The sequence below is a fragment of the Charadrius vociferus genome, unplaced genomic scaffold (assembly GCF_000708025.1).
Source record: "Charadrius vociferus isolate BGI_N301 unplaced genomic scaffold, ASM70802v2 scaffold1442, whole genome shotgun sequence".
NCBI lineage: Eukaryota > Metazoa > Chordata > Aves > Charadriiformes > Charadriidae > Charadrius > Charadrius vociferus.
The window spans coordinates 223,248-240,988 of record NW_009647344.1 but is presented as its reverse complement, the minus strand read 5'-3'; the positions used below and the strand labels follow the sequence as shown (position 1 = coordinate 240,988).

Genomic DNA, 17,741 nt, shown 5'->3' with positions numbered 1-17,741 from the left:
TAGTGAGAGCAGGTGTTCCTCCGTTCCAAAAAATCAGACTAAGGAAGGGTGAGGATACTTCAAAAACACTTCACGTTCTTTTTCCCCACTTCCTCTTACCCAGAGAAGCATCACACCCTTTCGATCTTGTATATCGTCGACCTTGACACTTCGTAAAGCCTCGCTTCACTTTCTAGCCTTTCAGCACGGAGCTTGCTTCACACATTCCTACTCAAACCCGTGCTCTTCTGCTGCCTCTTGACAGAAGAAGCCGTGGAGGCATCAGCTTGGAGGAAGTTGGGGGGTGCCTGAGATTAGAGTCTATTTTGGAGCCCCGCAATCTTCAGCACTGACCCTTTCGACAAGTGAGCTGTTCCCAGGAGTTGCTGCGTAGCCGTGGCTACCGCTGTGCCAATGGCACTGACGTTCGTGCCTGATCTGCTTAGTGCTGTGAGTAGGAAAGTCCTCTCTCTGCTCTCTGGGTTGAGTTTCCACTCCAGTTCTTACCATGGCATAAGAACGGAGAGTTTCCAACGCATAGTGCCAGCTCCAACAGGAAGGGCGAAACGTTAATTAAACAGTGCTGTATACACACTGAATGTTGTTCCCTGACACTGCCAGGTTCAGGCTTAGGTTTTCATTAGCTACACCTTCCCATGTACAACTGCAAATTCACTGGGGAAATGAACACAAACTTCCTAGGAGTGAGAGCCGGGAGACCTTTCTATAACTCTTGCCTGCCTGATGCACCATTAATGAAACGGGGTCATTGTTTATGCTACAGATTTAAGAATAATTAAACAGTGATGCTTAGTAATGTTCCCTCTCCTGCTACCTCAGTTAATCTATTTAGCATAGATTTTTTTGAGAACAATTTCCTTTCTAGGGTACTTATTGTGCGTGTATATTGCATTGCATGTGGAAAAAAAAAAAGGCCAAACCTCTTCATTTTAGTGACATGAAATAAAGCCCTTCTGTTAAACATTTTAATTCAGAGGGAAAAAAAAAATGCACTAAATTCATCAGCCTGCAACCCAGGGAAACAGGAAGCTGCTTTTATATCAGATATACTCTCTGGGTATTGCTCGTCTGGCAAATCCCCAGCAGGGTCTAAATTGAATAAGCTGGGAAACTCAGCAAATATATATTTTCATATAACACAGCAGGCTGCATTGCCCTTCAATATGCTATTGTTCAAGGAGTTATCAAAACGAGAGCAGAAATGCAAAGACGGTTGGAATGTCTGAGCAGTAATTATGTTCCTAATGAGCCACTGAATCAAGATGACATAGTTGTGGATTAGGAAATTTAGGTCAGATCACTGTGAGCACACTGCTTTTTACTTCGCATATTTATATCTGCAGGGTGTGAAATTACAGATTCGTAGAGAATATGTCTGGACTTAGCAGGGCTTAGAGAGGTCACTAGCCCAGCCTCTGCTCCAAGGCAGCGTCAGTGCTGCTCGTGTCACTGCCAGAGCCGTTAAAGTAATGCTGTTCAGTTTTGTCACCCGGCGACCCAGAGTTGCACAGCAGACTAAGTCTTAATTCATAAGAAAGCGGAGTGAACCCAGAAAAACTCCTCTGGCTCTAGACTTGTTCATTGGGTTAACAGAGTAACAGAGAGAAGAATTTCACTCAGTGTCTGATTAAGGGGTAGGTGCAGTCCACAAAATAGCCAGTGCGTTCGCAGCGAGAGAGGAGATTCAGCTAAAAAACTGGGAACCATACAAATGCTAAAGAAATCCTGTTAAATTCAAAACTTTCAGCTCTAAATCTCAGAGACAACCCCAAATCCTCAGAAAGGAGCCACGTAATACCATGGATCCCGGTGCTTACAAGCTCTGCAGGGCGTATCTGCGTGCTGTTGCCTGTGCAGTCAAGCCATTATTCATGCTTGTCGGAGAAGGAAACCCAGATATGAGCCAGGGCTGAGGATAAGGCCGTATGCTGTGAAGTGCTGAGAAGGTTCAGCACCTGCTGCCTTCCAGCAAGGAGTAGCTCTTACAATGTGCTTATCTCTTTCATTTCACAATATCTGCATTTTAACAAATCGGTGCATTTCTGAAATGAATATTTAAGCAGAAAAAAAAGGAAACCGCTTCTGTAGGTACTGTCGCTCTCCTGACAATTCCACTACAGCGTTCTGTCACAAGCCAGCCTCATGATTTTCCTTTACAGTAGCCAGTGTGGTGCTGCGTGAAAGAGTTAAGGCTAAGTCTATTCTCATGGTTTTTAATGTTAATCTTGCTTCCTATGGCTTAGTTCGGCATAGCCAGGTGATGAATCACAAAAAAAAAAAAAAAAGGTGATTGTGCTTTTCTTTTACAGTTAATTAACAGAAGTGACCTGAACTCAGCTCCAAAATTTCCCTAAGTTTTCTATGCTTAGCTCTGGAAAGCCACAGTATTCAGAGATGAGCCTTTGACAAGGCTGCAGAGGATTTATAGATAAACCTGCACAGATCTTCACAATGAGATGTAAATGAATCTTCCTAAGCTCAGATATCTACTTCTAATGTAGCATAGCAGTAACAGGGACCTTGATAACATACTTAGCTTTTATTGTCAAGTTCCCCGTGTTTAGAAGTAGGAAAGTTGAATAAAATGAGGTTAAAAGGCCATGCTGAGGTCTGGCTCCGTGGCATCAATACTGCATGGGATTTTCACAAAAATATTTAGGGGAAAAAAAAAGAGAATGAATTTAAAACGGGCATGGCTTGAGTATCGTTCTAATGAAGTCAGCTGGAGTTGTGGCTATTTGTGCCAGTAATAGATTTGGGCTATTGAAGAAGGAAGAAAGTTGCGGAGACAAAGTAACAAACCAATGGATGTGCTTAGCCATAATGGAAAAGCAGAGCCCAGAAAACTCAGCAGGTCAGTGGTGGTTTAATCTTTGGGTAAAGTTCTTAGTGCTTGCAAGGAGAAAATCTGCAGTAGTCCTGAGAAGAAATGCCTCTTTATCTTTAGAGCTGAACCACTCGGGCGCAGGAGCCGAGCTCGGGCCCTGTTGCCAAAACAAGGGCACTTTGAAAAAGTCTGTGAAGAACAAGGAGATTTGAGCAGAGAATGTTATATAAGAACTATTTTTGTTTTAGAAGAAATATATATATTTTTGTTATATAAGAAATTTTTGCATGCACAATGCTCACATTTTGTTGAACTTTGCACACTAAAGCAAAAAGGGCCACTAAATAGTTTTAGCACATGTTTTTGGCAAAAACGTTGACACATTCCCCACATTGTGCCTCTGAGCTATTTGTATTGATGTGAAGGTGAAGTCAGAGTAGTCTGTTGGCCTTTTTGGGTTTTCAATAATTTTTAGACAGCCTCTTGGCAGTTCTGTGACTAAATTGAGAATAACTGTCCCCTGCCAAGTCACATATATAACATAAAGAAGGAAGGAAAGATTTTCTGAACCATTTGCAAATATTCCAGTCCTCTCTCTATTTCTGTGCATTTATCTGGCATGCAGCACCGGGTGCTGGCGTTCAACTACTGTTAACATCTAGATCGGGAGAGTGGTTTATAGTGAAAATAAGCACTGGGGGGTGGGAGGGGAAATCCTTTATTACAAACTGTGTGGTGCCAATGCAGGTGTATGACGCCTGCATAAAAACAAATGGAGGCCCAGCTTTACAAGCCACACTCTCTGGCTCACATTTGATCTCTCTTCGAAGCGCTCCTTCCAGCAGAGCCCTCGCAAAGTACAGCTTTATAGTTGCACTGGGAGAAATTCTCCTCACTCATCTTGAGCTCCTCTGCTCCTCTGCATTCAGGGCTTTGCGACTCCAGTATTGTGGCCGTACCCAGAGCTCCTCTCCCACGCTTTGAGCTGTGCGAGCACAGAAGAATGAACCTTTTCCCAAAGAAGCTCCTTTGTAAGAGTAATGGAAAGACTTAGCTCTAAAATAGTTTTGCAAAAGGCAGAGTTGTTACCTTACGGAAGCTATTCCTTGCCCTTGGTGTGAAATTGATAGGTTTGGATAAAGGCTCTGTAGAATTTAAATGTCAGCTTGAAATCTGCGTGGATGAAAGTTGTTCGCACACGGCAAAGGAAGTCAGCTACCAGGAGGCAGAAAGAAAGGGCAGTTCCTCTCTGAGGAGAAACTTGTCCTATCTCCAAGTGTCCTAGCGCAGAATGTTTACAAAACGCTCATTAAGGGAAAGGGGATTGCGAGATAGCAACAAATCTGGTGAACAGCTTACACTACACGAGATAAGAGAGGCAAGGCGACCATAGAAGAGAGCGAGCCATATCCAATTACTGAGACCTGGTTTTGGGGAGGGGGAAGGGGGAGACAGACAGGACGGATCACAAGTTTCTAGACAAGAGCTTCCAAACTTGTCATCTCTCTGTGACACAAGCCGCGTACAACCCAGGGGATAAAACCGCCACTTAGCCCACACGAGAGCTAGAGCTTGTTGAGTGCGGTTGGAGGCTAGAGCAAAGTCATGGATTCTGTAGTCATCCAGCTGTGGGCTGTCCTCTGTCTCTTAGTTCACCTTGCCACTTGCAGTCCCATCCTGAGCTTGGAGCACTCTTCCCTGGAGGAAGATGTGCCTCTTTTCGACGAGATTCTCTCCGAGCAGGATGGTGTTGATTTCAACACGCTGCTTCAGAATATGAAAAACGAGTTTTTGAAGACGTTGAACCTCTCTGACATTCCCCTGCATGAAACGGCCAAGGTGGATCCACCAGAGTACATGCTAGAGCTGTACAACAGGTTTGCCACTGATAGGACATCCATGCCGTCTGCAAATATTATTAGGAGCTTCAAAAATGAAGGTAAGATATGTGCATCTCTAGGAGAAGTAAATAGAAATGAGCGTCTTTATAGTCAGTGTGGAATGTATTTACCCGACGTGGAGCATGAACCGCACTAGGGTTAAAAAGGGCCTTTCAGCGAGGATGGCGTTGGAAATAGGCAGCTAACACTGTACGAGTGTTACCCAGATCCCGCTTCTCGTGGGAGAGATCCCATGACCTTTGCTTTTGAGACTGTAAGGTTTGGGGGAAAGATGTTTCTTTAATGTTTGGACAGCACCGAGTATAATTTGGGTGCATCATTTTCATTGTCCCATAATGACACGCATCATTTGCAATTACCTGAATGATTTTTCAAATGGATACCTTAAGCAATATTTGAAATTAATGCAAGAAACGTTTTTACACACTGTTCAAAGGTGCAATATTTTCCTGTTACGGGGTTAACCAAATATGTCTTTCTGTTATATCCTCTCACTATTGGTCCTCATGGGATTTGTAATGTTTTCTTCCTTTGGGATCTGAGCATAGTCCAGGAAATACAGAGAAATGTGTGAAGCAGAATTTTGGATAACCCTTAGGTTCTACTTTGGAGGACTAAAATGTTTCCTATTTAAGAAAAGAAAAAAAAGCTGAAGAAGCCTGATTGTGACCGTAGCTGGTTTCTCTGTAAGTTTCTGCTTCAGCATTTCCTCTCCGTTCTACAAGGAGAAGATAATGTTTCAGTGCCAACATTCAACAGTTTCTCAATACCTGTTTGTGCCAATACAGGTTTTATGATAAAAATGGTTCTCAACTAATCATTTCCAAATACCGATTCCTCGACTTGGCAAATACAAGTGCTTTGATTTGTTTTAACTGCTCAGGAGTACATGCAACTATTCAAACTGCCATAGGGATCCCCTTATCCTATGCTAGTCTAATTAAAGTATAGAAGTCACTATTACTTTTTTCTAACATTTGCAATTTCAAAGTGATGAACTACAAGGAGAGGCTCCGTGCAACTCATTTCAGTTCTGCAACGCAGTGAGATTCAAGGAGAGAATCTGAAAGCTGTTTTGCTCTGCCCTTCTGCCGGGCCTGGACACTCTTCACCAGCAACGTGTTTCTGGTTTGAAGAGGCACTAAATTGGGTTTAAATCTTCTTTATATATTCCTTTCTCCAGAGTGGAGGAATTTATGGAAGGATTGATGGCAAACCAGTCGCACCCACTGGTGAACAGTCACTCATCTGAACAGCAGTGCCTGTCACTGCTCATCAGCGTAAATGAAGACATATGCAGCAACGCGTGTTGTTCTTTTCTCATTTTAAACTATTCAGACAAAACGTAAATGGGATAAAAATTACCAAGTACAAGGCGCTAAAGAATAAAATACACAGTGTAGTTTAGTGATGTAAATCTGAAGTCATTCCACTGGCAAACCCAAAATTCTTTCAGGTTTGCAGCACTGCAGATGGTGCAGACCGAGCTTTTGCCAGTGATACATGCGGTTGGCTGTTCTGTGCCTTTCTGTAAGCATGACGTTCGATGCCTGTTTCACTGCTGCTGAAGTTCTGCCCCAGTTGGGGCAAACTTGGCTTAACATTCCGTTGTTTCAGTATTTCTCTCACCTCTTCCAATCTAAAACAGTAAGATGCGAAGTGAGACTGCTGATGTTAAGACAGCTTCATAAACACATGCAGTTAGAGGGACTATGCAATTAATGTTTGTTATGTGTCTTGAAAGCCTATAACTAAGAACCATCCATTGCATGCTAAAGAGCTCTTTCGATAGAGCTTTGGTGCATTAAGAGTCATTACTTGCAATGACCAGGACAGTGGAAACAGGTCATACCATGCAATTTTTTTGTTCACCTCCCTACTGAAAATTGGCAGTAGTGGTAGTTTCATTATTATCCGTTAAATCCTTTATTAAATTTGTCATCAGAACATTATAGAAATAAAACATGTCGTACGGCTGGAATTAGCTCTTTGTTTTAACCCACGGACTGCAATGTCGCTATTGTAAATGGGACTGTAATTAGTTCTTAAATCTTGAAGAAATGTCTTAGGGGAAATTTTTCTTTTCCTCTTGATTCAAGATCTCCCTTCCTGACCCAGCTAGGGACGTAGTGGTAACCTACAGACTTTCTAGCTGAAGAGCAAAGTCACATCCTGACTTGGAAATGAACACTTCTCATGCCCTGCTAGTGCTCACCCGGCTTCTTACATGTGGTGTGGCCTTCCTCTGCCTCCTGGTGAATTACTTGTGCTCATCTTCTGTATGGTCAGGTGGCATTTCTTCATCCTGTCATTATATGTTATCACTGCAGGCTTGCTTTAGCATGTCAAGGTCTAGGAAATCCCAAAGATTACTTCCAGTGTGGAGATTATAGCTCAGCTTGAATAGCATTGTCTTTCAGCTCACAGGCTGCTCCTACCCTGGCACTGCCCAGACAGAGCGTATTCAGCTCCCCCCTTTTTCAGTTGACTGGTAGGGAAATGCAAGCAGAATCACCCTTTGCTTTTTTCTTTTTTATTTATGGACAGATGAAAGCGTAAAATGAAAAAAAAAAAAAAAGAAAAAAGAAAAAGAAGGCGGCAGGGGTATCTCCAAACCAAAATTAAGTAAGACAAGTCACGTGCTTGAGTGAACTGCTTGCTTAAGTGCACTGATGGAGCATGGCCAATACTTGCAACTTTTTCAGTGTCATTTTTCGACAAACATATCAAAATTGGAGAAGTCAGAGATGAAGATAGTAGTAGGTCGCAAGTAGTTTGCCTTTGCAGAAGTGTTACCCGTAGTCCCTATGTCCTAATCTGTCTTCTGAGTTCCAAGTGGACAGCACAGTAATTCAGCAACAAATACACAATCATTAGCTAAGAATCCTGCATTGTGTGAAGAAATGCATATTGCCTATGTATAAACAAACAATGCAGATAGGACAGACAGTCTGACTGACAAGCAGATATTATGTACTTCTTATATGTTTTATTAACTAAAGCTGCCAAAAGTGCCTGGCTGAGTACAGCTGTTTGGCTGCTCACTTGAAGCCCATTGAGTCTGTGGCAGGATTTCTGTTGACTGACGGTTCACGCTGGATGTTCACTGCCTGCTCTTCCTAACCAGCAGTCTTTACACCTTCTGAAGCAACTTTTCCTCCCTTAGTGCTTGGCCCTTTCAGTTTCTGAGGGATGTTTCAGCAGAAGGGAATACTTGCTAGCACAGAAACACTCAGCAGACACAGACACAGCCTGCTGTTCTTGCATATGCAGCTTCTATATCATCTTCCCATGTTCACACCAGTGCTATATCCTCCTTCCCTTCCTTTCCTGCACTGATGAATGTTTTCCCTCATTTCTTAAATAGTTGCTGTGCAGCCACCTAGAAGTGATTTCATTTCAGTATTAGGTAACGCATTTTTAATGTGTAATCCTTCCAGGTGACAAGGGAGTCCCTGGAAGGCACGGGGATAGAAGGAGAATCTATAAATCCAGGTTCCTGGTCTTTATCATGTCTGGGATCTTGCTGTCTTTAGACATCTAAAATAAACTCAGCCTTTTCTACAAGTAAGGTTTTGGGAAATGATGAAAAAACAGTCTGCTGGAACTTCTCAATTGAATCCAAGTAATGCAAAACATGTCAGATGAGCTTTGGTGCATGTGTTGCCAGATGTATTGACCCTTCTAAAATATTTGATCTTTGTCATTTCCAGACTTGGCTTCCCACCCTATTGGTGTAACAGGAATTCGGAAATACCCTCTCCTATTCAATGTTTCCATCCCTCACCATGAAGAAATCACCATGGCAGAGCTGAGGCTCTACACCTTGGTGGAGCGGGACCAAATGCTCTACGATGGGCTTGACCGGAAGGTCACCATTTTTGAAGTGCTGGAAAATGACCATATGGGGGTAGGAGAAGAGAGAAAGACAGTGGCACTGGCATCCAGGCACATCTATGGCACGAGCAGTGAGTGGGAGAGCTTTGAGGTCACCGAAGCCATCAGGCGTTGGCGAAGGGCAGGGCTGACCACGCACCGGCTGGAAGTTCATATAGAGAGCAGGGAAGGGGAGGAGCAGAACGGAGAGGGGAAACTCGATATCGACATCAACTCTGAGGCTAAGCACGTGCCCCTGTTGATTGTGTTCTCTGATGACCAAAGCAATGACAAAAAAGAGGAGAAGCAAGAGCTGAACGAAATGATAGACCATGAGCAGCTCCTGGACTTGGAGAACCTGGAGGTTGGCAATTTCCACGGCCAGCCTGGTGAGGAGGCACTGCTCCAGATGCGCTCTAACATAATTTATGACTCTACTGCCCGAATCCGGAGGAACGCAAAAGGCAACTACTGCAAAAAGACTCCACTCTACATAGATTTCAAGGAGATTGGCTGGGATTCCTGGATCATCGCGCCAGCGGGATACGAAGCTTACGAGTGCCATGGAGTGTGCGCCTACCCCTTAACAGAGCATGTCACACCAACGAAACATGCCATTGTCCAGACTCTGGTTCACCTGAAGAATCCCCAGAAAGCCTCCAAGGCCTGCTGTGTGCCCACCAAACTCGATCCCATCTCTATTCTCTACTTAGATGCGGGGGTGGTCACCTACAAGTTCAAATACGAAGGCATGGTGGTATCAGAGTGTGGCTGCAGATAGTAGGGGGGAATGCATGCGCAGGGGAGTGCACAGGGGAAGTATTTAATGATTCAGTCTGTAAATTTGTACATTTCGGATTTCCTATTTAATAAGGTTATTTAATGAGGCATGTACAGATAATTGTATGTTTCCTGTTACGGGGAATGGGCAAGTCATACGACTGTAGGGAATGTATATTTTGTTCCATTGCTTGCTTCTTGCTGTTCTTCGCTGTCCAAATTATGACCGAGTCTCTCTTCCTAACAGGGCATAGAGCAGATCACTGGATTGTTTGGGAGGGCTCTTCGTGCTAACGGCGCACAATCAAATTCACAGAAATAAAGGTGTATTTTTGTACTTTATAAATGCTGATTGGCATCTATAGGGATTTCCAGAGCTACTAAAGATAGGTGAACTATGGGCAATACGCACCTAGATTGTTTAGTTTTGTGTAAAATCTTTATAAAGATCTTTATGCGCTCAGATTATTATTCTTTTTAAATTTATCTCTGTAGATCTGAGTTCTTGATAATTCTCAAGCTCCCAAATCACTAAGGCACAACAAGGTGTTGGACTTTTTTCCGTTTTTCTTAACCCTATCTTTAATCTTTCCCTGTCTCAGTTGAAGGTAACTGGCCGGGATGATTTGGCACCTGGAGCGGAAGGGAACCATTCCCTTTCCCGTCTTTCTTAGTAAAGCAATGGGCCCAGGAGCAATGCCAGGCTTGGGCAGCGCTCTGATGCGCAATGGCAACAAATTCCCCCTGTGCATGTTTATTACAAAAGCACCCTGTGTAAAGCAGCACTGGCTTTGTTGTGTTGGCCGTCTGTTGTCTCTCAAGGGCCAGAGCTTTAGGTGGCAGAAATAAGTGCAGTAAATTTCCTGAATCCTTGAAATTGTACCAGTCTATACCAGCTAAGAAACTAGTCCCCTTACCCACTCCAGTAAGTTACATACAATACAGCTGTGTAATCCAATTCAAATGGCCGAGTTGTAGTGTTGCATTTAGTCTGCATAGAGCTAGACAGAAAAGGAGACCGCTTCGTGCCAGCTAGATAGAAAGAATCTCTCCGTTATGTATGTGCTGAAGTTGTCAATTCATAAAGATCTCCCCCACACACCTTAAACTATATATGATGGAGTCACATGCCATGTTTCCACCACTCTTCTGCAACAAATCATGGTGATAAGAAGGTGTCGGAGCTGAGAAACAATAGACCCGTCACTTTATTTATACTAAGCTGCAAATTTGTCAGATTCTTGGGAAAGTGTAAGTGACGTTGACTCTTTTAGTCTGTACCAGAGCCTACTGTACTGTCCCTGCATCTGTTTTACACTTTTAAGGGAAAGTTATCTTCCCTGGAAGTGATAAGGGTCTTTGAAAGAATCACTCTAACACTTCGTGGGAAAGAACACAAAAGACTATCATGCACCAACTAAAACCAGTTTCACCTATTTTCACACATATTCTTCTGTGCTTCCCATAATTTATTGACCTATTTATTGACTGCCTGCCTTTGTAATATAATGTAGAATACAGAATGTTTTATTTTTGTGCTTGTGTGTAATCCCACTTGGATAAAACCTTGTACCGATCCTATTTTACGTGGAATCTTTCTGTTGAGTTGTGCTGCACGGAGACTGGAGTTGCTGATTTTTTTTTCTCCTCTGGATATTTGTAAATAGCATATCCCACAGTTATCTCCTTTGCTTACAGAACTGTTCACTCACTGCAGTGATTTAAATAGCATTCTGGAGCACGTATGGTCTTGTCCGATGTATAACTACTCTTGCAGGGGTATCATTGCTTTAAGTGCTCAGCTGTGTAGTTTATTGTAGAGTTATGCAGTCTCTGCTCGTGCTGTGTGTTTCCAGATAGTGCGCTGTGCCATGGGCCTATCTTGCTGTATGCCTGCTGCAGACCTCACCCTGTGAGTGACTGACACCGCTCGCGGCCCTTTCCCCTGAGCTACACTGCAATCTCAGTCTGCAGTTAATGGCATGTTAAAAGAATTCCTAAGAGGTGTGATATTTTGCTCTGCTGACATGAACTGCAGCAGCCAACGGTTGAAGTGTGACCGCACAGATCCTTTCAAAACTATCCACAATTCTTATGAAGCCATTTGCCAAGACAAACCATTCACCTTGTTAGGAGTGATAATCCAGCATTAGGGAGATAATCCGACATTTGCTTTTATCATCTCTTTTCTGCGACTGTTCCCGTGGCAGTGATCTGACCAGCGTGCTTTTTGCACCGCGGTCCTTTACTGAACAGTACCAATGTTTCTGAACAGCATGTAGGAGGACCTCTGCCTTAAAAATAATAAGTAACCCACTGTAATCACCCATAGTCACTATAAATTTTCAAGTGACCACATAGCAAAACAGAGTAGCTCCCTTCACACTCTCTTATTGCTGGAGATTTGTTGTAATAGCACAGATAGTATACAGTGTATTACAGTACAATGCGATGCGAGTAGGCATGTAATCTTATCAGTAAGTAAACCTGCACGTGTGAATTTTTACAAGATCAGTAAAAATATCAATGATAGTTTTTTAGAATTAGGGGCTAGCCAGTCTTTTGATGTTAGTAACTGTACTAATTTACTGTACTGCTGATGGAAGAGGATTTCAGCCAGAGCTTGTGCTGAAAAACTGTGAAGCATGAGATGTATGAGATGTGTGTCCTGTTGCGCTATTTTGGGAGAAACTGGGCATCTCTTGAATCGGTCAGCTGCACCAATGCGGTTCATAACCCGAGATTAGAACTATTGAGAATGGTATTTCATTTATTAATGTGTGTCTGTCGGGACTGCATGCCTGCTTTATGAGCAAAACCTTACCTTACTTTTACCTTATCTTTGAATATAATTATGCAAAGACATTTGCTGGATGTTCATGCAGTTAGATGGCAGCAATCAGGCAAAGTACCACCAAAAAAACCCAGTGACAGTTATTTTATAAAGAGCTTTCTCTAAGTAGCAAATTAACGTTGTTTCTGCAAACTCGGAAGTGCATGGCTTTAAATGCACCTGTCCATACAGATATGACACTCACAAATAATATGGTGAGTGCATGACAAGAGCCGGTGCTACCAAGCTGTACGTGCTGGTAATGTCAGCGACACGTCCCTGAAAAAATATTCCACTGCATGTTTTCATTTTCTTTGTGTCTTTACTCCTTCCTTCCTTACTTATACCGTCCTTCCATCCATCCACATTAGTACTGTGAGTTCTTCTGTTTCTAAAAGAATTTATTTTTCACATTAAATAGTAGTGTGCATTGATTTTCCTTTCATTTCTGATCTATTTTATATCAATATGCTACCAGATGCTTGACTTAAATCTTAAAAGCACAAAAACCTTTTAGAAAGGTTTGGAAAAATATGGCTTCGGTATAGAAGTATTTATCTTTCTATCCATCCATCTTTGAATTATCGCATGCTTGTCTCACCGAAATCATCCATATCAGTTGGATTTTTGCTTTCCTCTGTTTCTAACTGAATAAGAAAGCATAAGCAGATGTGAAGCCCCTTTTTTGCTGGACGCTGTATGAAATGCCAGGCAGTGCTTCCAGTCTAACTAGACAGGACAGGCAAAGGGGTGGGAGCAGAAACAAACTATAGAAAGAGAGGAAGAACCTGGATAACATATCGGTGAGGGATTTGAGGGAAGAGCTTTGGTCTTGGATTGCTGCTCTTAAATCAACACACGATACCTCCAGAAGAGCATGAACTTCAAGACGTCTTACTCATTTCTTGGCCTTTGAAGAAATCATGACAGCTGTGTGTCCTGCGCAAACACTCAGCACCAATGCCAGATATCACAAATCACTTGGAAATTTGAGGTTCCCTTAAATGATCCCTATCTCTTAGCTCTCTGCTCATGGACTAAAATTCCTTACATAGATTTCTCCCCAAAGCTTTCTTACGTCACCCCTTGTTTGGGTGTGATCCCTATCACCCAGGCTCACTCCGCAATGCCCCGTGTAGCTGATTGAAGATACAGAATCATGGCTTTTTCAGCATTAAAGCTTGACAGCTCAGCACGGCTTTTTCCGCCACCGCTGCCCCAGCCCTGCCAGCCCCCTCACTTGGGGCAGCCTGGCTGTTTGGGGCGGTCTGTGGAGCCTGGGGAGAAGGGGCAGAGCCCCACGCTGTTCTGGCAGGACAGCAGGGCACCCCCTCTCCCTAGCAGCACCTGGTGCTGGCTCCTGCTGCTCCCATTTGGAGGTGCCCAAATGTCACTCTTTGGGGAAAAAAAAATATTCCTGAATATTGCGGACGCATACCTCTTTCCAAAGGCAGTGGGGCTTGCCAGGGGAGCAGCGACTCTGGAGCTAAAGGCATGAGGATCAGCCTCTCCAAAACTGAGGTCACTTAGGAAAAATCATTGTCCAAAGCAGCAGCCAAAACCTATGCCCACCTTCTTCCAAGATCCAACTACTGCACTGCTCTTCTTACACTGCTCAGAGAGCACACCAAACCAGACTCTCCTGCAGTCTAGAAATATCAAAGCATCCTGTGGTTTTTAACAGCCACGGGCAGTTTGGTGCCTGGCTTACCTACAGCACAGTGGGAGAGGTTCAGTAAAGTACTTTCTGTGAAACACACTGGGGCAAACCCCGGCAAAATCTATAATTTTGGGGGAAAAAAAAAAAGACAGGAAGATTTCCTGGCACTTGAACATCTGCTTCAAGTATTTGAAAAACTACAGCCCAGTGTTAATTTAAACTTCCTTATAACCCAGTTCAACATTTGGAGTGCAAACACTGTTAATAGGATGGGAACTGGGGTGGTGGTGGTTTGCTTACTATATTGGGAAACAAAGCCAGAACAAAACTAGCTTGAGATAGAGTTTTTGTTTATACTGCTGACCCATCTGTCTTCATTAATGCACTATTTACAGGAAAAGTTTAAAAATTAGCTTCTGCTCCTTCTTCAATTGCAACAGCAACAAATAAAGGCTGAATGGTTCATTTGCCCTTGACTAAAAATGGAAATTCTTATCAGCACCCCTTGGAAGAAGAGGTTTATTATATGGAGTGTATTATTGTTGAATATGAGTGCTGGGACTAGGCATTTTTGGCCAGAGCTGTGTATTTCTAGCACAGGCAGCATCGGGAGTGAAGAGTGGTCAGCGAGGTGCCTACGCCACAGAAAGCCGAAACCAGCCACAAAACGTGACCCATGTCTTACTGTAAACTCCAGCTTGAAGTCTAAGGGAGAAAGAATGTGTTGGTTGGGTTTTTTCTCCTGTATTGACCCCCACAGGGTAATGGCGCAATTTCCCTGGGTGTGAAAAGGGACACGTTTGAGGCCAAAGCTTGACACGGTGTAGAAACCACGCAAGCTGTCTCTGCCACCGACGCCGGATAAGGAGAGGCAGTGCAGGGTGATACCCCTTTCTCTTACCTGCAAGTAAAGGGACAACACATGTGCGCTGGAATTTCTAGAGTTTAGATGCCTAAAAGGGAACAGATGAAAGCTGTCCCAAATGTGTCTGCCCTGAACGTCCTCCAGACAAAATGAGGCAGGTTTGTGACAACCTGTTATTAAGCCGGTTTAGGTGGCCAGATCTGGTCACACATTTAGCTGGCACAGCTGTAACCCAAAAAGGACCTGAGTTTATGGCCTAGTGCCCCTGGACATTTCCTAATGAAAACAGACTGTTAAACCTACTGCTGTGTGCATGAACTTCTTTAAAAGCATCTTCTCAGTAAGAAGAAAAAGCAAAGTTTTGCATTACAAGGCCACTGAAATAGAGACATCCATTAGAAAAACAAAGCCAGACTCTCTTTCTGTAAACCATAAAGCCAGTAAGCTCAAAAGGGCAGGCAGGTTTATCAGAGTTACCATCTCATTTCCACAGCCCACTACAGAACCCTGGGCACATTTGGGGAACAAATCTGGCTGCTAGGCATCTTGTCACGCTCTCCTTCACCCTTTCGTCCCTGCCCTGCTCTCTTTCACCCCTCTATCACTCTCCATCCGCTTTCGCTCAGGCGAGACACGCTTTTTGTCATGCCACGTCTCTGCAAGCCGTTCCCTGGGGAGCGGGACTCGAGGCACGTAGCGTGGCTGCCCCTGTCACAGCGGAGCGGCTTGCGGTGGAAATGCAAGGCTCTTGAAAGCAGTAGAAGGAGCAGCCGCTAGAATTACTGCTTCTTTTCCAAGATAAAACTGGAAGGAGAAGTCCACCTTTTGGTGCCCTTGTCAAGAAGATGAATAGTGGAAGGGGGTCCAGCTCTCCCTGCTGAGGTCTTGGTAACATCTCCTGCAGCAACCAAGTGCGTTTGCTTTCAGATGCAGGCTCGTAAATGCCAATTTACTCTACTGCCTCTCAAGTCACTTCAGATGTCAATAAGAGCAGAATTGGAGCTAGTGATTAGCTGGGAAAATTTCTGCTTCCAACCCCATCTCACTGCACGGCATTGCTGGCAAAACTCATTAGGATATGGCTGCATTATGCCAGCAAACTGAGTTACTTTTTAGAGCAGATAATGCCAGAAAATATAGAAGAGTGTTTGTAACATACGTACTGCAATATATCCAGCTGAGGGCAAATGAGCTTGCCCTGGAAGTAGGGAGTTTGCTGACTTGTTTTACGCTGTTGGATACGTGCCCAATGTGATTCTGTTCACAATGCAAATTGATCAAGCCCCTGCTCAGCATTTCAAGGGCTTAGCAGGACCTTTGATTGCATTTTTTATGTAAACAAAGGAAATATGAGGGATAAAAGCAATCGACATGGCTGCAATAAAGGAAATGATATGAGAGGAATGGATTTCCGTGACATAGAGCGGTGCTTCCTGAAAAGAGGGTGGGTTTTTTCGTAGCTCCAAATACTACATTTTTTCTGTGGTGGCCCAAGATATGGCCAACAAAGACAATACGCAGTATTTTATTTTAAATGGGCAGCTGCAGTACCATTAACTCAATATTAGCATAACTGTGTTTCACAGAAGCTGCTGCCTATCGTTATCTGCAGTGACTTTAGTATGAGGGGATGCTCGCTGCAGCACTAGAGCTCCCCAAACAATGTCCCCCCGCTCCGTGCGGCTGAGGCTGTCCAGGATGTGAGCTTCAGATGGTGTTGAAAAGATATGTGTCGAGTTAAGTGAGAAGGTTTAAATACAGGGTGGCCTCTGAAATCAAGTACAGTAGCTAACTAGCAACAACGGCTAAACAACAGTCCAACCTTCCATAGCACTCAGGTTTATGTTGCCTTTGCTGTAGCAACTCCTTATCTTTCCAGAGATTAGAGCATTTTAGATCAGTTGTTGTGAGATTTGGTGGAATCCATTTCCTGAGCTGTCACCGCTGGCTAATCAGGCAAAGTCGAAATGCAAAGCTTTGGGAGAGTGGGAAAGTAAAATCCGTTGCCCTACAATACTGAACGTGCTCCATTTGCTTTTATCATACCAGATTTTAGATGCCCGGCTCAGGGTACTGATACAGAGAAGCCTACAGCCTGGAACATAAGCCAGCTGAACTGTAAGCAGAGCAAACATCTTATTGTAGGAAAAATGAGCCCTTTCACCATTTCCACAAGTACTGGTAGCTGGCATAATTGTTCACCACTTATTGCTTACTGTGCTTGCTCTTCACCAGATCTGCACTATGAAATCCCAACCTGAATTCCCCCCTGGGTTAAACTGAGAGTGAGGATCCCCGGGAAACTGAGACCCACACAGATGGGAAACTAATGGGCTCATCCAGGCGTTGAAGCAGTTTATGTGATTTGATTTTGGCTTACAGTAGTTGGCTGCTGCTGACACAAACACAAAATAGCATGACACCATGCAAATACAACCTGCTATCCAAAATTGCACTTATAGCTTTCTACCAATTTTGAAGTCATTCTTGCAGGGAAAGCAGGGATGGACTCAACCACCATTTCTTTCCTTGCTGAACTCCCTCCTTTTCCTTTAGGATTTCTCTGTCGTTTCTCATTCCTTTGCACTCCTCTGCCAATCGGCAACTTACACCAGCTGCAAATTTGGCCCAATAATATTGATTGCACGTCTTGTGCTTCCTCTGTCCACCCTAATTAGTGCATTAGAGATAAGCAACATGCACTGAGCAGCGAGCTAATGGCAGAGGGAGCAGGCCACGCTTTGTGGGGCATGCGTCCTTCCTGACGGGGGCTGCCACACACGTTCCTCCATGACACTGTTCAGGGACTGCATGCAACACTAATGAGCTCCAGGACAGGCAAACAATTTAGACAAGGGCCTCAGTGAGCTCCCCAGAGTTGCATTAACCCCTGCACTTACTGCAAGAGAAAGGAGTAAGTTTTAAGACTAAACCAGACCCTGCTGCACTCTGCGGTCGGCATACACACGGGAGCGCAGCAGCCTTCGAGGGACTGGGTA

General features: G+C 43.8%; 1 protein-coding gene across 1 annotated transcript; it reads left to right on the top strand.

Moving 5' to 3' along the window:
• Window positions 1–4,415: 4,415 nt before the first annotated feature.
• On the top strand, window positions 4,416–9,555 carry BMP10 (bone morphogenetic protein 10). Its single transcript, XM_009880096.1, has 2 exons — window positions 4,416–4,766; window positions 8,442–9,555. Exons 1-2 carry the CDS (start codon window positions 4,433–4,435, stop codon window positions 9,383–9,385), a joined length of 1,278 nt encoding a protein of 425 aa, XP_009878398.1. The 5' UTR covers window positions 4,416–4,432; the 3' UTR covers window positions 9,386–9,555.
• The last annotated feature ends 8,186 nt before the right edge of the window (window positions 9,556–17,741 follow it).

Bases quoted from the DNA above. Each gene is read 5' to 3' on its own strand.
- BMP10 (XM_009880096.1), top strand. From the start codon at position 4,433: ATGGATTCTGTAGTCATCCAGCTGTGGGCTGTCCTCTGTCTCTTAGTT. The intron at 4,767-8,441 runs GTAAGATATGTG...TGTCATTTCCAG, and splicing joins TAGGAGCTTCAAAAATGAAG to ACTTGGCTTCCCACCCTATT.